General features: G+C 38.9%; 2 protein-coding genes across 2 annotated transcripts; both read left to right on the top strand.

Annotated features, from left to right (window-relative positions):
• The first annotated feature begins 256 nt into the window (after window positions 1–256).
• Window positions 257–1,857, top strand: LOC126721831 (uncharacterized). The gene is made up of 2 exons (XM_050424902.1): window positions 257–1,196; window positions 1,424–1,857. Exons 1-2 carry the CDS (start codon window positions 257–259, stop codon window positions 1,855–1,857), a joined length of 1,374 nt encoding a protein of 457 aa, XP_050280859.1.
• Window positions 1,858–9,564: 7,707 nt separating this feature from the next.
• LOC126721832 (1-aminocyclopropane-1-carboxylate synthase 1-like) lies at window positions 9,565–21,669 on the top strand. Its single transcript, XM_050424903.1, has 3 exons — window positions 9,565–9,711; window positions 9,874–10,028; window positions 21,210–21,669. Exons 1-3 carry the CDS (start codon window positions 9,565–9,567, stop codon window positions 21,667–21,669), a joined length of 762 nt encoding a protein of 253 aa, XP_050280860.1.
• The last annotated feature ends 352 nt before the right edge of the window (window positions 21,670–22,021 follow it).

Consider the following 22,021-nt stretch of genomic DNA (forward strand, 5'->3'; position numbering starts at 1 on the left):
AATGATTTGTGATTTGTGAATTTGTGAGACTGATTTGTGAATCTTAGACTCTTAGTTTTCAATCTTAGTTTTATTTAGTTAATACTTAATAGTTAAGTTAGTACTTATTACTCATTGTGAGTCTGTTTTGTGAATGGTGAATCTGTTTTGTGAATGAACTTGGGTTTGATTTATTATTAATTTATTTAGTTAATACTTAATACTTAATACTTAATAGTTATTATTTGTAGGTTAAATTGAATCTATTGAATTTTCAATGGATGAAGTTACTAGTACAGAAACTTCATCTCAAGAAGTGCCAAATGCTGAATGTCCTCTTTGGCAGTATGTGACTAAAGTAGAAAAACCACCGGGTGCTACCGTTAAAAAAGGGGGAAACACATACTTTAAGTGCAATTATTGTGGTGTGGTTTATTTGGGATCCTATTCTAGGGTTAAAGCTCATTTATTAAAAATTGCTAATAAAGGTATTAAAGCATGTCCTAATGTGACACCGAGCCATAGGTTGGAAATGCAGCGAATGCATGATCAAGTTGAGAAGGATAAGTTAGAGAATGAACAGAGAAGTCGAATTCCCTTACCCCCACCTATCCCAAGCCGTGGGCCTATACCTATTTCCCCATTTCGGAGACAGGAAGGGAGTGATAGTACAAATTCGGTTGATGGTAAGAGGAGGAAGGTGGCTGGGATTTCTCCTATTGAGAAAGCATTCCAGAATACTACTAGATATGAATTGGATAGTAGAATTGCTAGGATGTTTTACACTGATGGGCTTCCATTTAACTTTGCAAGGAACCCACATTATCGTAATTCCTATGCATATGCTGCTACCCATAACATCCCAGGTTATGTTCCTCCTAGATACAATGCCTTGAGAACAACACTTTTGCAAAAAGAAAGAGCTCATGTTGAAAGACTCTTGAAACCAATTAAGGATTATTGGCTTGAAAATGGTGTAAGCATAGTTTCTGATGGATGGTCAGATCCACAAAGAAGGCCTCTTATTAATATTATGGCTGTATCAGATGGGGGTCCGGTGTTTGTAAAGGCAATTGATGGGTCGGGTGAGTTCAAAAACAAGCATTATATTGCTGGGGTGTTGAAGGATGCTATAAAAGAGATTGGACATGAAAAAGTTGTCCAAGTCATCACTGATAATGCTAATGTGATGAAATCTGCTGGAGCTCTTATTGAAGGTGAGTATCCTAAAATATTTTGGACACCCTGTATTGTCCACACTCTCAATCTAGCTTTGAAGAATATTTGTGCAGCAAAAACACTGAAAAGAATGAAGTTACATATGAGGAATGTAGTTGGATTACACGTATTGCTGATGATGCATCTTTCATACGTGTTTTTATTATGAACCATTCAATGAGGTTGGTAATGTTTAATGAATTTAGTCCATTAAAATTGCTCCAAGTTGCTGATACAAGATTTGCTTCAATTGTTATAATGCTGAAAAGGTTGAAGTTGATAAAAAGATGCCTTCAAGCTATGGCTATTAGTGAGCAATGGGCTTCTTATAGGGAGGATGATGTTGGAAAAGCTGTAAAGGTGAAAGATATGATTCTAAGTGATCTTTGGTGGGATAAAGTTGACTATATCTTTGAATTCACAGCACCTATTTATGATATGCTACGAGTAGCCGACACAGATAAGCCTTGTCTTCATCTTGTGTATGAGATGTGGGATTCAATGATAGAGAAGGTGAAGACAGCAATATATCGGCACGAAGGCTTGGAAGATGATGAGTATAGTTCATTTTGGAGTGTGGTGTACGATATACTCATTGATCGATGGACTAAAAATTGTACACCACTACATTGCTTGGCTCATTCCTTAAATCCTAAGTAAGTACATTTATTTTTTATTTTCCTTAGTTCCCTCTTCTAGTAAAACATACGTTTCATCTATATTTGTTTTTTACTCTTTAACTAGGTATTACTCCATTGAATGGCTTTCGGAGAATCCAAAACGCATCTCGCCTGAAAGTTCAAAAACGTGTACCAATAACACTTTTGAACGTTTAGACCCCCAAAAATTAACTTAACCAACACAAGCAATATGTTAAACAACAAGTGTGCGGAAACTTAACATATGCTATAATGTGAAATAGGTTAAATACTATCTAAGCCATAACATAATAAACCACAGCAGATAATGTAAAGGCAAAGATAGAGAGGAAGGAAGATGCAAACACAAAGACAACACGCGATGTGTTATCGAAGAGGAAACCGAAGACCTCGGCGAAAAACCTCTCCGCCGCCCTCCAAGCGGTAATCAATCCACTAGAAAATACAGTTGGGATATAAGGACAGCAATAGACCCTCCAAGCCTAATCTACCCAGTGCACCTAAGCCCTCCAAACTTCTTGCTCCAACGAGGTTGCGTCGAACCTTTTTCTTTTCTAGCTTCCCGGATTCCGCTACTAGACCATAGCATCAACCAATGAAGATTGGCTCCTTCCTAACTGCTTCCCAGAACTCCAAACGACTGTCTCACAGAGATGATGATGGTGAGAACCAGGTTTGGTATAATGCCTCTCAAGGTTTTGACAATGGAGAGGAAGAGAGTGAGGGATTTTGATGAGACTCTAAGGTAGGGATTGTGTGTGAAACAATCTTGTTTTTCTTTAGGGTTTCTCTCTCAAAATTCTCTCTGGAAGCTCTCTTTCAATCGTGGGTTAAAAGGGTATTTATACTGAAGTGGAGTGGAATGCGAAACGTCAGGTTTTTCCAAAACAGGGGTGGCTCGTGGCTTGACCTCGCGGCTTGACTAAGTCGCGAGTTCCAGTCGCGAGTTAACCGTATGGCCAGTTGTCCTGTTTTGTCCTGTAGTGCTCCAGCTAGCATGACTGTTCATCTTCCAGCATGCTTGGCACGTGTGCATCTTCTGGCGGGTTGAAGCCGCGAGTCCCAGCCGCGACACTCTGTTTTCTTGCACACTCTTGAGCAATCTTCACACTATCTCACTCACTACCCTTACAACAATCCCACCTAAATACAGGGTTACTAAATGCTGAATTACAAGCAAATTTGGCACGGAATAAAGCCAATTAGATGGTTGAATAAATTCAACCTTACAATCTCCCCCTTTGGCTATTCCGTGACAAAACCCTAAAACAGACTCTAGACTTAACATGTGAGTTGGGAACAGTTGATCAAAACTCACTCACACCTAATTCTAGAAGCTGTGAAGCACTTGAATCATATGAACATAAACTCCTGAAACACAACAATACACCATGATCATTGTAAGCAGAAAATTATAAATGCATATGAAACAGGCAATATGTGATCAAGCAAAGATGGAGTTAATAAACAAACCATGGCTTGATCAACCAAGTGAACACCACAAGGTAGTGATCACAGTGTTCATTCACACTTGGAATGAACACAAGGACATACAAGTTAACAAGCACAAGGCAAGACACTTGTATGTACAACACTCAACCAATGCATAGCACACAAGGCATATGCATCTAGGAACAATCCTACAAGGGCACAAGAGTGACAGTACATAAACCACAATGCAGAACATTTAGATTAAAGTACTGATTTCAACATAGCATAAAGGCTGCACTTAAGCATGGTACATACCACAAGGCCTACAAACTATGCATAAAACATAAACCCTAAAAGCTTACATAAGCATATGGGTACAAACACATTATATTGAATAAAAACTTAAACAATATAAACTAAAAATGCATAAAGTTTCTCCCCTTCAAAGTGATGAGAAGTTGTGATGCATTTGGAACATATATACTTGTAACCTGAAACACTTGCACAAAACACATTAGACCCTCAAGGTAAAGCAAGTAATAAAGAACAAGTATAATATAACAAGTATAGAAATGGCTATAATGATCACATAGCAAAGCAAATGATCATCTGAACATGCATTCAATGAAGCATAATAGCATAGGGATATATGCATGTCCAAAGCACAAACATGATGCAATGAGAACAACAAAGCATAACTCAAAGCACCATAAAGCCAACAAGAAAACAAATAGAACAAGGTTTTCTAGTTAACACAATGTCTTCTCCCCCTTGGTATATGCATCTCCCCTATGGAATATCTCTCCCTCTACAAATGTGCATGAGAAATAGAATTTCTCCCCCTAAGGATGTGCACAAGAGTCATATAGAAATGACAAAATACTCCGAAACATTCTCTAGAGTATACTCTCCCCCTTTTTGTCAGGAATAGACAAAGGATCAAGAAGAAACGAGGGCAAGAGATGAAATAATGAAAAATGCTAATGATGCATGAGGGGTGCAAGATGAATGAGAAAATGAAGCTCAAACCTAAAACAAAGTAACATGCTACAAAGCATAAGGTAAGCATGACATGCTAGGATGAAACAGCAAGGTCAAGACCAATGCATGACAAGGGTAGCAAAGGTGTGTGCAAGAGGTGGCTAAGTGCAATGCATGATCAATGCATGAAAAATGCACATGTGGGGCAAAGTGTGTTAAAATACACAACCAATGAACCAAACATGTTCCTAATGAGGAAACATGAGAAACCCCAAATTTTGGTACTCATCGGAGTCCAAACAAGCGAGAAAATGTCGAAGAGGCATTTTATCAAACACCTAGCATGCACACTATAAACAAAAATGTGAAACAATGCATGAACATCATGAAAACCACCCTTTATACATGTTCTTACTGCCACAAGGGGCCAACATCCAATGCATATCAACAAAAGAAACCAATCCCATGAAGAAAATTGACAAAAAATAAGTTTTCCCAACCCCTATGATGAAAATCCCAACCAAGAGCACAAAACTCTCCAAAACATAATCTAAGGATCAAAATCAATGAAAAGAGTTTATAATTACCTTAGAGATGTTAATGGATTGAAAAACCATTCAAATTGGTTGGGTTTTGATGTAAAAATATTGAAAGAGGGGTTTTAGAGAGGATGGGAGAGGTTTAAAACAAGTTTCCCACGAAAAAGCTCTTTAAAAAGCTGATTCTGGGCGACTCGCGACTGGCGAGTCGCGAGCCAAGTCGCGAGTGAGCCGCGAAACCTCTCTGTCTGAGCTCGCGGCTTAGACTCGCGGCTTGCAAGCCGCCAAACCGACCAGCCAAAACTGGCAGCTTGCTGGCAGCTCACGCAAGTAGCCAAAATGAGTGGCCAAAAAATCTGACACTTGTTTTTCAAACCAGAACATGTTTAAACATTGAAAAACAAAGTAAGCACTAAAAATGAACTCAAAGAGTGATAAAAATCACTTCCAAAAACATATAAAATGATCAAAAATCTTTTTGGATTGAACCATATATGATTGAGCACACACACATCACATTTAGACAAGTACAATCTAACAAATGAATGAGACATTCATTGAACATTAGGCATGTGTGTTGTGTGTGTGTATCAAATGTGGAATAGTCCTTAGTCTAGAGTGAAGCTTCAATGATCAATTCAATCAAGTCATACACAACTAGTGCTAAGTCAAGTGGTCTATCTCAATTATAGAAATGAACATATATGACCTCCCACAAGAAAATGATTACATATGATGAAGCTTTTCATTTGGCTTCTTTACAATTCATAACATTTGATCATTTTGAATCAAAACATCTCATTTTGAGATCGATGCCTGAAATTTGTGATATTTCAATTTGATGAACAAGCCTTTGGCTTTTTGGGCATCATACAATTTCATTTAAGTTGCTTTCCCTTTTTCCTAGTCGAATACTAGTATGTGCGACGGCTTTTGCAGCTCATTATCTCTTTTCATTTTGAGATTTACATTTATTGAGCTCTTTAAGCAATAAAGATAAAAGAGTGGGAAGAGATATAAGCACAAGTCTACGCATGTATCAAAACCAACATGACTATTGACAAATCATTCATGACAAGCTTGAAGATCGATTTACAACAATCACACAAAGATGTCAAGATTTTTCCCACAAAGATATAAGTGCAAAAATAACAAGCTAAGCTCGAAAATGCACAAAGCCATTTGTACAAAGGTACAAGGCCAAACTCACATGTGATATGTGCTCAAACATATACGATCAAACTTTTTGAATTTTTCACTTTTTATGTGGTTTTGGATTTTTACTCACACAAAATAGAAACATAAAAGTAAGATCAAAAACGAAACAATGCATGCAAATAAATGCAAGATGCACAAAATGCATGAAGATATGACATTTAATGCATGAAGGGTCCTACAAAGATCGAAAGAATTAGATCAAGGACCAAAAGAGCAAAAGCTCAACCATAGGAACCCTTCCTCATCCAAACGGAACGATTGTTTGGAATGAGTGTCTCAAGAGAAGCGAGACGAGGGTTGGAAGAATGAGAACCGGAGATGCACATAGTCAAGGAGTTAAGAGCATTAAACATTTTCTTTAACAACATGCTATTTTCACTCAAATCCAGTTTACTCTTTTTAGCACAACTTCCAAAAAGCTCAAGTTTCTCTTTTCTTTTGATTCTCTTAAGAGCTTGAAACTTAGAGCAATGAGGTCTTAGATGACCAAAGGCACCACAATGGTGACAAATAATGTGTTTAGGTCCACTAGGCTTTTTGGGAATGGATCTAGCAACATGGTTTTGTTCCCTCTTCAACTTATGACATTGAGGTCTTATATGACCAATCACACCACAATGGTGGCAAGTTGGAACAAACTTAGATCCATCCAAAGCCTTAGGTTGAGACCTAAACGAAGGCTTTGACTTAACAGCCTTTCCCTCCACCTTTTGATTTCTTTTATGTGGAGGAATGTACACCGATTTGTCCTTTAAGGTAGAACACACACTAGACACAAAATCGGGTACCACAACATGATTGCAACAAACATTATCATCCTTTTTAACAATAGGTTCAGCAATCAAACACTTGGCATGCATCTTAAGAGATTCATTTTCACATTTAAGATCATCAGCAAGTTTGTTAGACAAAACAAGTTTAGCATCCAAGTCCATATTCAAACATTCAAACTCTTTCAGCTTTTCAAGAGAAATTTCAGCAAGTTTTTTATATTTCTCAACCAATTTGTTGGATTCATTGAGCTTAGCAATCAAATCATCCTTTTCACAAAATAACTTGCTCAAATTCTTTTGAAACTTCTTAGCATTTTTCTTGAAGAGTTTGTCAACAACACCCATAGATTCAAATAACATGTCATCACACTTATGAGGATTAACACTCATAGAGGCATTTTCACAAACACGTGGTATGTTACATTCATCACCAACCAAATCATGCAAAGAGTCATACAAAGCACAATCCATGGCAAATAAACACAAGGGGTCAAGGATCACACTTAGGTATTTAAACCACAACAAGTGTACCCGCTCTGATACCAATTGAAAGTTCAAAAACGTGTACCAATAACACTTTTGAACGTTTAGACCCCCAAAAATTAACTTAACCAACACAAGCAATATGTTAAACAACAAGTGTGCGGAAACTTAACATATGCTATAATGTGAAATAGGTTAAATACTATCTAAGCCATAACATAATAAACCACAGCAGATAATGTAAAGGCAAAGATAGAGAGGAAGGAAGATGCAAACACAAAGACAACACGCGATGTGTTATCGAAGAGGAAACCGAAGACCTCGGCGAAAAACCTCTCCGCCGCCCTCCAAGCGGTAATCAATCCACTAGAAAATACAGTTGGGATATAAGGACAGCAATAGACCCTCCAAGCCTAATCTACCCAGTGCACCTAAGCCCTCCAAGCTTCTTGCTCCAACGAGGTTGCGTCGAACCTTTTTCTTTTCTAGCTTCCCGGATTCCGCTACTAGACCATAGCATCAACCAATGAAGATTGGCTCCTTCCTAACTGCTTCCCAGAACTCCAAACGACTGTCTCACAGAGATGATGATGGTGAGAACCAGGTTTGGTATAATGCCTCTCAAGGTTTTGACAATGGAGAGGAAGAGAGTGAGGGATTTTGATGAGACTCTAAGGTAGGGATTGTGTGTGAAACAATCTTGTTTTTCTTTAGGGTTTCTCTCTCAAAATTCTCTCTGGAAGCTCTCTTTCAATCGTGGGTTAAAAGGGTATTTATACTGAAGTGGAGTGGAATGCGAAACGTCAGGTTTTTCCAAAACAGGGGTGGCTCGCGGCTTGACCTCGCGGCTTGACTAAGTCGCGAGTTCCAGTCGCGAGTTAACCGTATGGCCAGTTGTCCTGTTTTGTCCTGTAGTGCTCCAGCTAGCATGACTGTTCATCTTCCAGCATGCTTGGCACGTGTGCATCTTCTGGCGGGTTGAAGCCGCGAGTCCAGCCGCGAGTCCCAGCCGCGACACTCTGTTTTCTTGCACACTCTTGAGCAATCTTCACACTATCTCACTCACTACCCTTACAACAATCCCACCTAAATACAGGGTTACTAAATGCTGAATTACAAGCAAATTTGGCACGGAATAAAGCCAATTAGATGGTTGAATAAATTCAACCTTACATCGCCACATCGGGATCATGAAATTTCTATGGAAAGGAGCAAGTGTTTGGATCGATACTTTGAAGATGAGAGTGAATTAAAGACAGTGAAGTGTGAGTTTGCTTCATTTTCAGGAGGGAGGTTTCCTTCACCAGATGCCTTGACAGATAGGTGGGACTTACTACCTTTGGTTTGGTGGCAATACCATGGCTCCGCATTTCCAACTCTTCAATCCCTTGCCTTTAAACTTCTTGGACAACCTTGTTCATCCTCATGTGCTGAGAGGAATTGGAGCACATACAAATTCATTCATTCCTTAAAAAGAAACAAAATGGCTCCTGCACGCGCTGAAGATTTGGTCTATGTGCATTCTAATCTTCGACTCTTGTCAAGGCGCAATGAGGAGTACGTAAATACATCAACAAAGATGTGGGATATTGCAGGAGACACTTGGAATGAGAGCGACATACATGGAGGAGCTGGCATTCTTGAGAATGCAGCCCTTACACTTGATGAGCCAGAGTTGGAGGCTATGGTTATTGGAAATGCTAACACTAGTGTTACTACTAGTGAAAGTGAAGTTCGAAGTGAAGCTATTGATGTTGATGTTAATGATGATGCTAGTATTTGATTGTCTTGTTGATTATCTTTTATTTTGTTTTAGTTTCAAATTTGCAAGTTGTATTCTAATTTCCGAACATCATGAATGTTTTAGTTTCAATCTTGTGGGTTGTGTTTAATTTATGAACATCATGTTTTAGTTATTATCTACTATTGTCTATTGCTCTTAAATTTGGTATATATTTGTATAATGTAAAAAAGTATGCTTAGCAATATATTAAAAATATAAATAAAAATATTTTTAATAATTTTTTAATCGCCGAGTCCCGCCGCACCTGCACCCGCACCCGCACCCACCTTTTTCAAAAATTGTCGAGTTCCGCACCCGCACCCGAGTCCCGAAACGCACCCGTGCTACATAGTACTCTACCAACTACAGTATGTCATATAGGAAAAAAAAAAAGTCGAACCGTGTGACTGGTATAGCATAAAAGTGGAGCGCACGTTGGGATAGAGGAATTTTATTCTTCCTCACTAAAAATGCACATTAATTAACATCCAGAGTTATATATGTATGTATTTCAGCTTTGCTTTGATTTGATTCAAAAGTGGATTAGGAGAAATCCTAAAGCTTCCATTTGCACCGCTGAAGGAGTTCATGAATTCAAGAATATTGCTATCTTCCAGGACTATCATGGCTTCAAGGAGTTTAGGCAAGTATGAATTTATTGTTTGTAGAATGATTAAAGTATTGGGGTTAGGAAAATTAGATAAAATAGAGAAATGTGGACGTAGAGCTGGCATATATATATATATATATATACACACATATTTGATATATTATTGACAATTAGAAGAAAATGTGTGAATTATTTGCAGGCGGTAGCAAACTTTATGGGTAAAGCAAGAGGTGGTAGTGTCACATTTGATCCAGACCGCATAGTCATGAGTGGTGGAGCTACTGGAGCAAACGAGACAGTCATGTTTTGCCTGGCCAATTCTGGCGATGCTTTCCTTGTACCCTCACCATCAGCGTAACTCTCTCTCTCTCTCTCTCTCTCTCTCTCTCATTTTTGTTTTCTTTACTAATTAAAACACAAGAAAACTAATGGTGTACGATCACTGTTGTTTTCAGTACTATATATAGATGAAAGCATAAAAAGCTTTCCTCCTGTAAGCACGGGAATATTGACATATGTCAATTCGAAAACGTATCAATATCGTACTTCTCCCTGTGTGTGAATTATTAAAAAAAAAATTAAAAAAATAAGTTAATACCCCAATTTAAATATGCGACTCTGTTTTCTGTGTTTCTAAACCAGACTTTGCTTAATCTTTTAGTTTGCTGGGCTCACTTTATTCCTTATATACAACTGTAAGAGTTTAGAGTAGTGTAAAGAACTTCACCAGAGGTTAGCAAAAAAAAAAGAACTTCACCAGAAAGATGAATTCAAAAGAATCCAAGTCATGGTCATGACCTTGTGGTTCTGAACACATAAACAAATTGGGAATTTAGAACAGACAGGTACTGTGTTCAAAATTGGTTTCATCATTTACACTAGCAATTTCCCCGAAATTACAGGTCTTTGCTTAGCATAGGTCAATATATATATGATATTGTTACAATGTCAAATATTCCAATCCCAACTATAGCTAGCAAAGGTCAATTAAATAATTTACTACTGTTGGAAGTCATAAAATTCAATATGGTTTGATTCTATAAGTTAGGTCAAAGAACATACCAAGTCAGATATTAGTCATTAATAAACACGAAGTAATAAACTAGATTATTATTAAGTCAAAAAGCACAAAGAGTTTTTATTTATACTTAACTCCATATATTAATTTGTGTAAACTTAGCTAGTGGACCCTTGCTATTGACCTATAAACCCTGTAATTGAAACCAACCTGCTGGTCATCACCTAATTCAAATCAAAAGCAGAGTGCATGCGTATGCGTACAGCTGGATATTTGGACAATTTCTATACTCATCTTGTCCTCAATATTCCAAGTTGTCTAAAACAAAAATTATTATATAAAATACTAGTTAAATATTATTTAAGTAATAACATAAAAGTTTCATTTGAAATTTTCGCTTTAAGCCTCTGAAATGCTTGGGCTGACCTTAATATTCACTTTTCTATTTTAAATACTAACATTATTTTTGTCATGTGTATATTTTTACGGGTGGATGTAACATATATGCATAAAAAAATATTTTCTTTTCGCAAAAAAAAAATTGTAAAGTTGTAATTTACAAATTTGTATTTTGTTGGTTTTTATTCCGTACCAAATTTGATTGTAATTTTATTCAATCTTTTGTACCCTATATTTGTTGTGGGAATTTATTATAAGGGTTGTGTGATAGTGAGAGAGAGTGTGAAGACTCAAGCTATTGAAGACTGAAGAGTTTTCGTAGGTATATCGTGACTAAGTATCCCACAAAAGGAAGCATGTCTTGGCACATGACTGGAATGCGAAAAGTCAGGCCAGATGGAGACAGTTGTGTCTCGCGAGTATCTCATGGGTAAAACCTTCCCGCGAGACACCCGCGAGACATTCTATTCTGCCAGCCTATCCAATCTGATACACATTTTCTGTGCCTACACTATTTATACCCACATTACCCACAAATGTAAAAGAGAGCTTCAGAAAGAAAACCCTAGCTAAAATACTTGAGAGTTAGAAATTGTTCATCCAACAATTCTCTACACATTTGTTTGTGGAATTTCCTCATCTCCTACCTCTTTATTTCCATACCATTGAGAGATCAAAAGCCCAAACACTTACCACACCTTTTGAGAGTGTCCAGTGAGGTTTTGGTGCTGTTGGGAAACATTGGAAGAAGCCAAGGATGGCAGATGCAACATGAAACTTGTTGCGGGATCTAGAGAGCTAGACAAGACACTGTTCCGAGAAGCCTTGTTGGAGTAGGAGTTTGGAGGGTTTAGGTACAGAAGGTAGATTAGGCTTGGAAGGTCTCTTGCTTACCCATGTATCCCAACTGATTGTCTAGTGGATTGATTACCACTTGGAGGGTGGTGGAGAGGTTTTTCACCGAGTTCTTCGGTTTTCTCTTCAATAACACGTCTTGGTGTTATCTATGTTTACATCTCTCTTTCCTACTCTTGTTCATTTCATGTTACTGCTGTGTTGCTTTAAATATGAATTAGAGTAGTTCTCTTGATTGTTTGCTTACGCTTACACTATTCTGCACTTAGTATTAAGTTAATGTAAAATCAACCAAACAGCATTTGAATTAAGGGTCTGTGAGAGTGCTTTTTTCTTTAGCACACAGGCCCAAGGATCCTGGGCCAAATAGTTGTGTTTTGGTGGACTGGGCTTGGTTCACCGCAGCTAAATGGGGGCTGATTACGAACCAAGTTGTGCGCAAGTCACATAAATCTCCTCAAGGCAAAAATGCGATTCCTCCCCGGGCGTACTGTCGTGGGATCCCGGGACGTACTGTCGTGGAATCCCGGGGCGTATTAGGCCTGTAAGAACCCAGAAGCTCTGGTTCTCTGCACTATACAATCTTTCTCCATGCTTGTTATGCAATGAAGTTTTGTCCTTTCCTTTTACCTCTATAGGTCCTACACAAGAACAACTATACAAGGCACACATCTTCAAATAATTGTTAGTTTCTTAGATTAGGATATATATATATATATATATACATATATTAATACATATACATATATGTAAATGAATTTCATAAGGATGATTCAGCCACGAGGATCCTGGCCCCAATTCTCACAGACTTATGCTTTTGCACAAGACTTGTGGGATTTGGAACTCAAGTCTGAGTGGCTTTGCTTGGGCAGGGACTTAGCTTTACAAGCAAGAATATATATGTATTGAGCAGCAAGAAGCAGAAGCAGTAAAGAAATATGCAAAGTAATTGTTAGAAATTCTCAAAGCAATATGAGATATTTCATTATTTTTTTCTTGATTGTAGATTACAAATGTGCTCACTAAGACGTGATACAAGGTTCAAATAAGCTCAAAAATTACAGACTTTGATGGCTATTCAAGCCTCTAAGACTTGCAAAGTTTGAATCCTTTTGAATCCAAGTATGTGCTATAGTGGCTGTTTCTGGGATACCGGGAGACATTCCTCTGTTTTTCTTTTAAAAAAACAGAGTTCTAATGACTCTGTTATGATATTCTTCCTACTGAAAATCCTCTGCCTTTCAACATGGGTTTTCTCTTCCTTTTATAGTGTGTTTTCTAGGGCTCCATGGTACTAGTGATTTCTCTCTTTTGCCCCTCAGAGCTTGTGCTGTGACAGTTGCTCAAGGGCTGGTCTCTTCCATTTTTCTCATAGTTTTCATCTTTTATTGCTGTTTCTCTAAAAGTCATTTGCTGACTTTCCATTCCGGGGCGTCCTCAGCAATTAGCTTTCAATCTCTCTTCTTTCAAGATTTCTCATTTAGCCGTTGGTGTTATTTCCTTGTTGTCATTATTCCCAAATAGTTGGAATCTTTTACTGCTGGGTTGAAAGTTCTCTTCCAGTTGCTTCCCTTTATAGTTCTTCATTATGGGTTTCTCGATGTACCAGCTTTTTATTCATGAATTGTCACTCTCCAAGTTTTTGGTTCTTTGCTGTACCACTGGGTGCTTGAGAAGGACATATCTGTTCTTCATTTATTGTATTTCGTGGTAACCCTTTTGAGCTGTCTCAATCCCACGTTAGCTGTGCTGCACGTCCCGAGGATCCCGAGCCTCTGGCAGCCTCTGGGTATCCCGGCCCAGTTCTTTCACTGGATTTTGCTGGATTTTTTAATGGCCTTTTTGCTGGAAATCTGAACATAAATTGGGCCTTAATGTTGATTCTTCTTGCTGCTTGAATTGGGCCTTCTTTACTTTTCATGGAATGTGAAATTTTAGCCTTCAACATTAGCCCCCCGAGCTCGTGGGTTACCTGTAGCCCACGCGCGAGAAAATAAATTGTTTTTGGACACTTTTCTGGTTTGTAGAACCAATGTGTAAATCAAATAATTCTTGAGGGAAACTCCAAAGGAATTGCTACACTTCCTTCATGGGATGTACTAACATGTTGCGAAAGATTAGAATTCACCTTCGTATTAGTATTAGGCTGTAGATTGGTATTCAATAAATCAACTTTGTCAAACTATCAATAATATAAGCAGATATATATGTATAACCAAATTATATTGGTATCGCATTTGATACTAAGAGTATATTTCTAGCACTAACGTTTTTTGCTAGCAATTCTAGGATATGCTTTTTTTTTTTTAAAGTAGCATACAAAAATCATGTTGAATGCATATTAAATCTTAATATAAGATAGCACAGCTTTGTCAACAAGATTTTGTTTGTTTTACAAAATAGGTTGAATGAGGGGATCCCCCCATGAACTTTGCCAAAGATATTCTATGCATTGTAGTACATGCTTGCTATGGCTTGTACCTATTGCTGGTACGTGCTACAGTTTGTACCCAGTGCTAGTATGTGCTACAAGTTGTAGCCAAGACTGGGATATGCTTACAATCTGCACTGGTATGTGCTACAGCTTGTACACATAAACTTTTGCTTTTGACCATTTTCTTGGTCGTACTTGGAAACTTTTGCTCTTGGCAAATTTCTGGGCCATGTATTTAGAAAAATTGTTCTAGGCCAAGTCTTTGGCTAGGTACATGGAAAGTTTGCTCTTACCAAGTCCTAGGCCATGTCACTTGGAAAAATTCTGTTCTGCTCAAGTTCTGGGCTAGGTACATGGAAAATTTGCCTTTTCCCAAGTCCTAGGCCATGCCACTTGGAAAATTTGTGTTTTGCTCAAGTCCTGGGCTAGGTACATGGAAATTTTGCCTTTTCCCAAGTCCTAGGCCATGCCACTTGGAAAATTTCTGTTTTGATCAAGTCCTGGGCTAGGTACATGGAAAATTTTCCCTTTCCCAAGTCCTAGGCCATGCCACTTGGAAAATTTCTGTTTTGCTCAAGTCCTGGGATAGGTACATGGAAAATTTGTCTTTTCCCAAGTCCTAGGCCATGCCACTTGGAAAATTTCTGTTTTGCTCAAGTCCTGGGCTAGGTACATGGAAAATTTTCCTTTTCCCAAGTCCTAGGCCATGCCACTTGGAAAATTTGTGCATGACCATTGAATTTTTCAATCTTCAGAAAAAAAGCTCCTTCGTAGCCCTTCATTTTCAAGTGGGCTTACTGAACTAATTTCTTTTCTTTTCTTTAAAGGGTTGAGGATTTGTTTTCTTCTCCGAGGATCTTCTAAAATGTCCTCTCTTAGCTATGAACAAATCCTTTATGGAAATAATCTTCTTTTATGAGTCATCTAAGATTGCTCTCACTGGTGGACTGATGGCCAGGAGCTCCACCAAGATGATTCTGTCATGGTGTTTTCTTCAAGTGGGGGATCTTCGTACGGGGATCCTGGAAGAGGATGACTTCCTCTAGGCATGCTCGTTGAAGGCTGTCTTCACAAATCTCATAGTCTGTTTCTTTACAAGGATCTCTACCGCTACTACTTTTTTAGAAATCTTCTCACTTAATAGGTATTTCTCTTCTTCGAGGAACTGGGTTAGTGAGTTTGTTACAGCTTAGCTCTTGATAGCTCTGGGGATCCTTCAGACCTATGTTGTATTGGGAGATTAATATTAACCACCGGGCTACTCTTCAAGATTGCAAGGGCTGATTGAGGAGGTTTTTTATTGGATGAGAGCTTGTCACCAACAGGATTTGGTGGGATGAAAAGTAATGATTCAGTTGTTGAGATGCATAACTGCCATACACGCCCTTTCTATGTTGGGATACCTCATTTCAGTGTTCTTCAATGCTTTGTATGCTTGGGATCAAGATCCCAGGTACAACAATAGTGATTTTGCCATGGATAGTACCCATATGGTAGGCAAATGACTCATGATCTGTTGAAGTTTTATGAAAGACATTTGGTTGCTCAACTCCTCATATGAAAATATTCCCCTTTTTCAACAGTTTGGATAGTCCACTACTGACCAAGGTTGGTCTTGGTGTGAACTTCCTAATGTAAGAAACTCTTTCTAAGAAGCTCTTGAGTTCCCTGATCGTGGCATGCCTCTTCATGGTTGATATTGTTGTTGCCTTAGTTGGATCTATGAGGAGATCGATGTTAGGCAAAGGAAATTTATCCTTTGGACGTGCCTTATTTAATTTGAAGGAGTTCACGCTAATAAATCTTCATATTTTTTCAATAGCTCCACCAGTTGCTCTTTTTTTCTGTACTGACTGCTGATTAGGATGGGCCCTGGGTTCCTTGCGTCAGCCCCCAAGTTCACCTCTTCTAATTTTTCCTTTGGTAGGATTTATGTCTTCCTTTTCATATCTGTAAGTTTCTCCAGGATCTTTGTAAACAGTATATTAGCCTTCCTCCTTCTTTCTTTTTCTGTCCAAGGGATCCCTCAGACCATGGGCATTGCTTCCTTCTTCTAGGATGGGAACCCCTCGGCATCCTGGAGATGGGAAATTCTGACTCATCGTATCCCCAGGTTCCTCCAGGATCTCTTCCTGGGCTATCATGTAAGATGGTGGTCCGAGATCCTCTTGTAGGCTACATTCAGGTCCCGCGTGCCTTCATAAGCAATATTCTGCTTTCCCTCCAGGTTTCTTCTTCTTCTGCGATAGGAGCTCCCGGGATCCCAGATATGGGAGCCCCCTGGGATCCTAACAATGAGATATTCTTCAGCTGGAGCCGATTCATCATAAAGTATATTTTCCACAAAGTTTATTATGTGCTGGATGAAAGGACTAAGATTGGCAGCGACTTTTATGGGCTTCCCATTCAATCCCTCTTTCACGTGCTAATGGTACATTGAGAGGATCAGACAATACTTGTGATGTTGTGGTTGGCCTTTAGAGCTAGTTGTAGGTGTTCTTCAGTGGTCTCTGTATCTCCTCCAAATCTTGTTATTTCCATGAGTGAGCCCAATCATTGAGCTGCAAGAGATGATAGATGCACTGTATAGTTGTTGAGTTTTCAATAATGTTGATTTTGCTGTTGACTTGCAATATAGTGTTTCTATTGATTTTCTTCAAAATATATTTAAGGTCCACTGCATAATAGGTTTTAGCCCCCAAAACATGAGGTGGTTGTTGAATCATGCTTGATCCACCTTCTCTTGATGCTATTATGGAACTTCTATCCACTTTCCAGATGCCTCCATTTTTTTTTCACAACCATTTTACTTTGCTGGATTCGTGGAAATACTTCGCCTTTGCTGGAACTAACAATCTTTTAGGCTTTGCTGAAATTGAGGGTGTACTTAGCCTTACTGGAATTAAGGATCTCCTCAACTTTGTTGGGATCAAGGATCTCCAAGGCTTTACTTTCCTGGAGTTAAGGATCTCTTAGACTTTGCTGGAATTAAGGATGTACTCAGCTTTGCTGGAATAAAGGATCTCCTCAGCTTTGTTGGGATCAAGGATCTCCCAGGCTTTGTTGGGATCAAGGATCTCCCAGACTTTACTGGAATTAAGGATGTACTCAGCCTTGCTGGAATAAAGGATCTCCTCAGATTTGTTGGAACCAAGGATGTCTTAGGCTTTGCTGGGATCAAGGATCTCCCAGGCTTTGTTGGGATCAAGGATCTCCCAGGCTTTGTTGGGATCAAGGATCTCCTAGACTTTGCTGGAATTAAGGATGTACTCAGCCTTGCTGGAATAAGGGATCTCTTCAGCTTTGTTGGAACCAAGGATGTCTTAGGCTTTGCTGGGATCAAGGATCTCCCAGGCTTTGTTGGGATCAAGGATCCCCCAGGCTTTGTTGGGATCAAGGATCTCCTAGACTTTGCTGGAATTAAGGATGTACTCAGCCTTGCTGGAATAAAGGATCTCCTCAGCTTTGTTGGAACCAAGGATGTCTTAGGCTTTGCTGGGATCAAGGATCTCCCAGGCTTTGTTGGGATCAAGGATCTCCCAGGCTTTGTTGGGATCAAGGATCTCCTAGACTTTACTGGAATTAAGGATGTACTCAGCCTTGCTGGAATAAAGGATCTCCTCAGCTTTGTTGGAACCAAGGATTTCTTAGGCTTTGCTGGGATCAAGGATCTCCCAGGCTTTGCTTTCCTGGAGTCAAGGATCTCTTAGACTTTGCTGGAATTAAGAATGTACTCAGCCTTGCTGGAATAAAGGATCTCCTCAGATTTGTTGGAACCAAGGATTTCTTAGGCTTTGCTGGGATCAAGGATCTCCCAGGCTTTGCTTTCCTGGAGTCAAGGATCTCTTAGACTTTGCTGGAATTAAGAATGTACTCAGCCTTGCTGGAATAAAGGATCACCTCAGATTTGTTGGAACCAAGGATTTCTTAGGCTTTGCTGGGATCAAGGATCTCCCAGGCTTTGCTTTCCTGGAGTCAAGGATCTCTTAGACTTTGCTGGAATTAAGAATGTACTCAGCCTTGCTGGAATAAAGGATCTCCTCAGCTTTGTTGGGATCAAGGATCTCCCAGGCTTTGCTTTCCTGGAGTCAAGGATCTCCTAGACTTTGCTGGAATTAAGAATGTACTCAGCCTTGCTGGAATAAAGGATCTTCTCAGCTTTGCTGGGATCAAGGATCTCCCAGGCTTTGCTTTCCTGGAGTCAAGGATCTCCTAGACTTTGCTGGGATCATGGAGCTAAGGAACTTGTCCATTTTGTTAACCTGCGCCATATGATATTATTATCAAGTTGCTGCAAAATTATTTAGCCCCACAACGTGAGGAAATTGCTTTGCTATGTAATTTACATTTCATCAGATCTCTTTGATTCACTTATTTCTCTTTCTTCTTTTTCTTTTTAAACAAATGAAACAATATCATGATTTTTTTTTTTTAAAAAGAAAGAATACATTAGCCCCCAAATGTGGGGCCATTTCTCTATTATGTAGCTCATAGAATCTTCATTTCATCAATATATTTCATTTGTTCACTTCTCTATTTTTCTTTAAAGCAATGAGACAATATTATGATTGCTTAAATATTACTACATGACCCCCTGTTTTTCTTTTAAAAAGCAGGGCAATGATCCATTATGTTCAAATTGTAAAGCAGAGAAAATAATAACGCATAAAACTTATCTTGTGTTGGGAAATTCCCCAAAATTCTATATAGAGTCCCTCGGTAAAACATTTGTTGGAGGAACCCGCATTTTTGGGATCTTGATGTTGAATGCACTAAGAGGAACTTTCCTTCCTCTAGGTGTTTCCTAGCTTTGGAGCCGTGCTTGCGAAGGGACTGCTTTTTCCCTCTCCTTTTTCCCAGTCCCCAGTGGAGTCGCCAAAATGTGAGAGTGCTTTTTTCTTTAGCACACAGGCCCAAGGATCCTGGGCCAAATAGTTGTGTTTTGGTGGACTGGGCTTGGTTCACCGCAGCTAAATGGGGGCTGATTACGAACTAAGTTGTGCGCAAGTCACATAAATCTCCTCAAGGCAAAAATGCGATTCCTCCCCGGGCGTACTGTCGTGGGATCCCGGGACGTACTGTCGTGGGATCCCGGGGCGTATTAGGCCTGTAAGAACCCAGAAGCTCTGGTTCTCTGCACTATACAATCTTTCTCCATGCTTGTTATGCAATGAAGTTTTGTCCTTTCCTTTTACCTCTATAGGTCCTACACAAGAACAACTATACAAGGCACACATCTTCAAATAATTGTTAGTTTCTTAGATTAGGATATATATATATATATATATATACATATATTAATACATATACATATATGTAAATGAATTTCATAAGGATGATTCAGCCACGAGGATCCTGGCCCCAATTCTCACAGACTTATGCTTTTGCACAAGACTTGTGGGATTTGGAACTCAAGTCTGAGTGGCTTTGCTTGGGCAGGGACTCAGCTTTACAAGCAAGAATATATATGTATTGAGCAGCAAGAAGCAGAAGCAGTAAAGAAATATGCAAAGTAATTGTTAGAAATTCTCAAAGCAATATGAGATATTTCATTATTTTTTTCTTGATTGTAGATTACAAATGTGCTCACTAAGACGTGATACAAGGTTCAAATAAGCTCAAAAATTACAGACTTTGATGGCTATTCAAGCCTCTAAGACTTGCAAAGTTTGAATCCTTTTGAATCCAAGTATGTGCTATAGTGGCTGTTTCTGGGATACCGGGAGACATTCCTCTGTTTTTCTTTTAAAAAAACAGAGTTCTAATGACTCTGTTATGATATTCTTCCTACTGAAAATCCTCTGCCTTTCAACATGGGTTTTCTCTTCCTTTTATAGTGTGTTTTCTAGGGCTCCATGGTACTAGTGATTTTTCTCTTTTGCCCCTCAGAGCTTGTGCTGTGACAGTTGCTCAAGGGCTGGTCTCTTCCATTTTTCTCATAGTTTTCATCTTTTATTGCTGTTTCTCTAAAAGTCATTTGCTGACTTTCCATTCCGGGGCGTCCTCAGCAATTAGCTTTCAATCTCTCTTCTTTCAAGATTTCTCATTTAGCCGTTGGTGTTATTTCCTTGTTGTCATTATTCCCAAATAATTGGAATCTTTTACTGCTGGGTTGAAAGTTCTCTTCCAGTTGCTTCCCTTTATAGTTCTTCATTCTGGGTTTCTCGATGTACCAGCTTTTTATTCATGAATTGTCACTCTCCAAGTTTCTGGTTCTTTGCTGTACCACTGGGTGCTTGAGAAGGACATATCTGTTCTTCATTTATTGTATTTCGTGGTAACCCTTTTGAGCTGTCTCAATCCCACGTTAGCTGTGCTGCACGTCCCGAGGATCCCGAGCCTCTGGCAGCCTCTGGGTATCCCGGCCCAGTTCTTTCACTGGATTTTGCTGGATTTTTTAATGGCCGTTTTGCTGGAAATCTGAACATAAATTGGGCCTTAATGTTGATTCTTCTTGCTGCTTGAATTGGGCCTTCTTTACTTTTCATGGAATGTGAAATTTTAGCCTTCAACAGGGTCTAAATAAACTTTTGTATTTTCACACATTTCGAACTTTCAAAAATGGTTATAGGGTGACTAGTGTGACTTTCCTATTTGGAAAGTAACAATATATAGTCACACCGTAATCGACTTGAGATTAATGCAATACATGAGTACAAAGAGCACTAACAAGTTGTTAGTGCGCCTAGACTACCAACCCTGTTGGTGTAAAAAAATATTTTCTCAAACTATAATATATAATGTAATAGTGGATTTGGACGTGACTTTTTTGCTAAAACTTAAAGGAGAAGTTAAAAGAAAGTTTGATCAATTTCGTTTTTGAATGCAGATTTGACTGTGGGTGGCGAACAGGGGTGCAGCTAATTCCTGTCAACTGTGATAGCAAGAACAATTTTCTTATCACAAAAGCAGCATTGGAAGCAGCATACGAAAGAGCCCAACAAGACAATATCAATGTGAAGGGCTTGATCATAGCAAACCCGTCAAACCCTTTGGGCACGGTTTTAGACAGAGACACATTGAGAAGCCTAGTGAGCTTCATCAATAAAAAGAAAATCCATTTAGTCAGCGACGAAATATATGCAGCCAGTGTGTTCAGCACTCCAAGTTTCATTAGCGTTTCCGAAATTATAGAGGAAATGGAATGTGACCGTGATCTCATTCATAACTTCACTCAGCTAGCTTTTTGCATGAAAGTTGGTCGATTAGTTCACAAGATTACAAATCGAATTAATTATTTGTGGCCTCAAGAACAAGAAGGCTTAGAGCATCTACAGCAGTGGAACTAAATTTTTAGCAATTTAGTTCCACCAAAAGTTACTTTATCTATTTTACCTACATACATGCTGCAGCAGTGGATCTATTTTAGCTTTCAACACAATAAAATAATATATTCATCACAATAAAATAATATTTCTACTACAATAAAATAATATATCACTACCACCACACAGCACAAACATCGTCCACCACCACCACACAGCACAAACATCCTCCTCCACCACCACCACCACCACCGGTCCACAGCAGAGAAACAAAAAAAAAAAAAAAAAAAAAAAAACCAAATCCTCAATCCAGACCAAACAAAATCACCAACCGGAGACAAACCCAGCACACATCGGAGACAAACCCACGCGTCAA

The sequence above is a fragment of the Quercus robur genome, chromosome 4 (genome assembly GCF_932294415.1).
Source record: "Quercus robur chromosome 4, dhQueRobu3.1, whole genome shotgun sequence".
Taxonomy (NCBI): domain Eukaryota; kingdom Viridiplantae; phylum Streptophyta; class Magnoliopsida; order Fagales; family Fagaceae; genus Quercus; species Quercus robur.

Coding starts and splice junctions, on each gene's coding strand:
- LOC126721831 (XM_050424902.1), top strand. CDS start 257: ATGGATGAAGTTACTAGTACAGAAACTTCATCTCAAGAAGTGCCAAAT. Junction 1,197..1,423: donor TGCTGGAGCTCTTATTGAAG/GTGAGTATCCTA, acceptor AATTGCTCCAAG/TTGCTGATACAAGATTTGCT.
- LOC126721832 (XM_050424903.1), top strand. CDS start 9,565: ATGTATGTATTTCAGCTTTGCTTTGATTTGATTCAAAAGTGGATTAGG. Junction 9,712..9,873: donor GCTTCAAGGAGTTTAGGCAA/GTATGAATTTAT, acceptor AATTATTTGCAG/GCGGTAGCAAACTTTATGGG. Junction 10,029..21,209: donor CTTGTACCCTCACCATCAGC/GTAACTCTCTCT, acceptor TTTTGAATGCAG/ATTTGACTGTGGGTGGCGAA.